General features: G+C 42.1%; 1 protein-coding gene across 1 annotated transcript in view; it reads right to left on the bottom strand.

Annotated features, from left to right (window-relative positions):
• anapc2 (anaphase promoting complex subunit 2) overlaps positions 1-3,382 on the bottom strand; it is a 16,108-nt gene that overhangs the window by 3,206 nt on the left and 9,520 nt on the right. Inside the window, exon 13 of the mRNA XM_015385902.1 lies at positions 25-284. Within this exon, the coding sequence (XP_015241388.1) occupies positions 25-284 (260 nt within the window). The remainder of the gene's footprint in view (positions 1-24; positions 285-3,382) is intronic.

The raw sequence follows: 3,382 nt of genomic DNA, 5'->3' as shown, positions 1-3,382 counted from the left end.
TGAAGCATTTCTCAGATGTTCTGCATAAAAAGGTGAGCAGACCTGCAGCTTCTCCTCCCTCTGCTCAGACTGGGTGGTGGTGTTGGAGTCCCTCTCCTCGTCGCTGTCAATCAGCATCACCCCTCTGTCCACCTTCTCCCGGGAGGAGCCCGTCTCCTGCACGGCGTAGCGCCCGGCAGCCTCCTCCCTCAGAACGCCGTGCTGCTGCCACAGAGCCAGCTTCCTGTGGACCAGCTCCTTCGGGGCGCCCAGCTTGGAGCTCAGCTCCTCCAGCGTCCAAGAACCTGACAAAATAAAATGGCGTTAGCTTTAGACGAAGGGGGTAAAATCTGCAGAGAGGTCTGAACAGAAAGGTCAGAGTTCGTTTTCAGTCCCTCTCAGTCCTTCTTCTGCTAAAGCCCCAGATCTTTGACGGTGTGACGCTACCAGCAGAAACAGGCTGGGTGGAGAGCTCCTGCATCAGCTCCTTTCATAAATTAAATTAGGAGCTGAGCTTTGACTAGGCCATTCTAACCCATGACTATGCATTGATCATTTATTTTACCGCTAGCCTAGTTTAGCTCCGCCCATCTTCTCATAACCTCGACCAGCTTCCTCGATGCTGAAAAGTATTGCCACAGCAAGATGTAAGCACTGCCATGTTTCACCAGGACGATGGTGCGTTCAGGGTCATTTTCACTGCTGGTTTTTAGGTTTTCCAACTCCAGTTATAAGAATCAATCTTTAGGAATTAACGAGAATACTGTTTTTAAAAAAAAATGCATTTTCCACTGTACTTACAGCTGCTAATAACTACCGTATTCATTTTCTGGTGCATGCATGTGTGATAAAATATCAATACTTTACACAATTACACAGTCATGTGATTCAGGTTTCACACCGTCGCTGTTTTGGCATCAGAAAAGCGCCCAATGCCTCGACTTGGACGCTTGTGCACAGTGAACTCAGATGTACGTGAAACAGGGTGCAGACACGTCTGACCTGATCGTTGATCACTAAATAAAATGGAAGATTCATTTTTATTTGCTGAAATTAGAAGGGGAAAAAAACTGTTTAAGATGTTTGACAATAAAAAAAAAATGAAACCTCAAAATGTCAACTGTGCCTCCAGGTTAACAGGATTATGATCCAACCTTTAAATATTATGCTGTAGGTTTTCCCATTATACTGCTTTATAACTATATGCTGCGCTTGCTGCCTCATTTTAGCCTGTTAAAATCTTTTGTCTTGGTAATGCTTCGTTGACACCGGATGCGCTTTGAGCAGCAGAAACAGCCGGTTTACATGCAAAGTCTATGGTTAACACGCATCAAAAGGTCCTGCAGCGCGTCTCCATCAGCAGAAGCGACGCATCTTGAGCTTCTGAGCTTCTGAGGCGTGGGAAGCGCTTCACAAGCAGATGCTAACTTTTGCTGCTCGACGCGTCAGATCAACCAATGAGAGAAGCATCAGACGCATCTGGGCACACTTTACTGGATGCGCTTCAGAAGCATCAAAGATGAGGCGCGTCTGACCTTAATGTGGACAAGCATCAGAAATGAAGAAGCTGTCCTTGTTTTGCAGCTTCAATCGCGTGTGGAATTAGCATTAATTTTCCTCTGAAATAGATTATCTTCTTAGAAGTGTTTACACTATAATTGGAGCAAAATGAGTTTAAATATTTTTAAAGATTCACATTTTTTTATTTACTGCAGGTGATTTTAAAACATTCATATTAAACAGCAACACAGTAACTTCCTGTTTGTTTCTCTATTTCCCAGATTATTTTTATTTCCAGGTGGTTTTTGTGTTCAGGGCCCCTAAACGTCTATCTCCGCCCCTGATCTTACCTTTTATCTGAAAATACGTTGCAGGCATTTTGTCGGCGCCAGGTTCTCCTCGGATGCGCTAATGCTAGCTTGCAGTCAGACCTCTGAGTGAAGAACTGCTGCGGTTTGTTCGAGCGCTTTGGAGGCAGGTAAACAACACAGCCATGATCATTTCCGTCGCTCAGCAGCAACATCAATGTGCAGGAAATGTTTAGCGCCAAAGCAAATGAAGCCATTTAACATCATGTGGGTAAAATTTAGAAGTAAAGCTTTACTAGAACGGCCCAATTCAGAGCACTGGTTTTACCCCAGTCCATTAAGAAAATATCACAGTGGAGTGAACAGAGAAGTGCTGCAACTAACGATCATTTTGCTCATCAATTCATCTGTTAACTATATTGTTACTATAGTGTTTTCACAGAACCAAGAACAAGTAAAATTTTTCCACTTTCAATGTTGGTATAATTTAGGGCTGAAACAATTAATCAGGATTACTCAATTATTGAAATAATTGTCAACTAATTTAGTAATCAATCAATCGTTTACTGGAATGTAGAGACTCTAAAACAAGCCTTTAGCTGACAGAGCGACCCACCTTGAGAAGCAATAATACCAAAATAAAAAGAATATGTGCAAACACTTAAAAATGGGATAAAAATGTTTTTCTTCTGTCAATACGCTCTTTCCAGAACTCCTCAAGTGGAAAAGCTTAATTTTTTTACCTGGTATAATTTTAAAAAGTCTTCTATAAGGAACTTTTTGCTGTCAATTATTAATCAAAAATATAAAATAATTGTTAGCTGCAGCACTAATATAATTACTGCTCTTAGGTGGATACTCTGTCAACTAAAAGCATGTTTTAGAGTCTCTGCTCCAGTTAAGGATGACTCAATTACTAGATTAGTTAATTATTTCAATAATTCGTTAATCTGATTGTTTCAGCCATAGATCAGAGAACACTCACCTTTTCTTGTTCATGAATAAATACACTCTCACACCTTTTTAATGTAAACCTGGTGGATTGTAACCCTATATGCATATTTTAGTAGTTTAAAGCTGACTGGATGACAGATAACGCTTCGAATGCAGTCAGCTTCCGGATCAGCTTCTCTGACTGATTGATGCTTTAAAGCTTTAAAAGTTCATATTTTCAAACTCCAGCCACTGATTTAATTTTAGGGACAGAGCATGACAGGATAATGGACCCTGATTTGCAATGGAAGCAGTCCTGACGCTGCAGAACCGATTCAGGACCTTTCAGAAGGTCAAGATCAGGGCAAAAATCTGTGCCATTATTGCTACGTTCACATTGCAGCCTGAAGTGACCCACATCCGATGTTTTGGCCCATATGCGACCTGGATCTGATCTTTTCATTGGCTGTCTGAACAACACAGATCCAATTTTTGTCCGCTGCGACCCAGACCACTTGGCTATGTGGTCCTAGCCTGGTGAGACCATCCTGATCTCGCGAGCTTTCAAGGTTTCACTCGCAGATCAGTCTGGAGACTCTCCGTTAAAGAAAATTTGGAGCCGTTCACCACACGAACGTCCAATCAGCGTTGGCTCTGAGGCG

This window comes from Cyprinodon variegatus, unplaced genomic scaffold (assembly GCF_000732505.1).
Source record: "Cyprinodon variegatus isolate N-32 unplaced genomic scaffold, C_variegatus-1.0 Scaffold351, whole genome shotgun sequence".
In the NCBI taxonomy this organism is placed as follows: Eukaryota; Metazoa; Chordata; class Actinopteri; order Cyprinodontiformes; family Cyprinodontidae; genus Cyprinodon; species Cyprinodon variegatus.
Note: the sequence above shows the minus strand (reverse complement) of the source record. Positions and strands in the feature narration are given on the sequence as shown.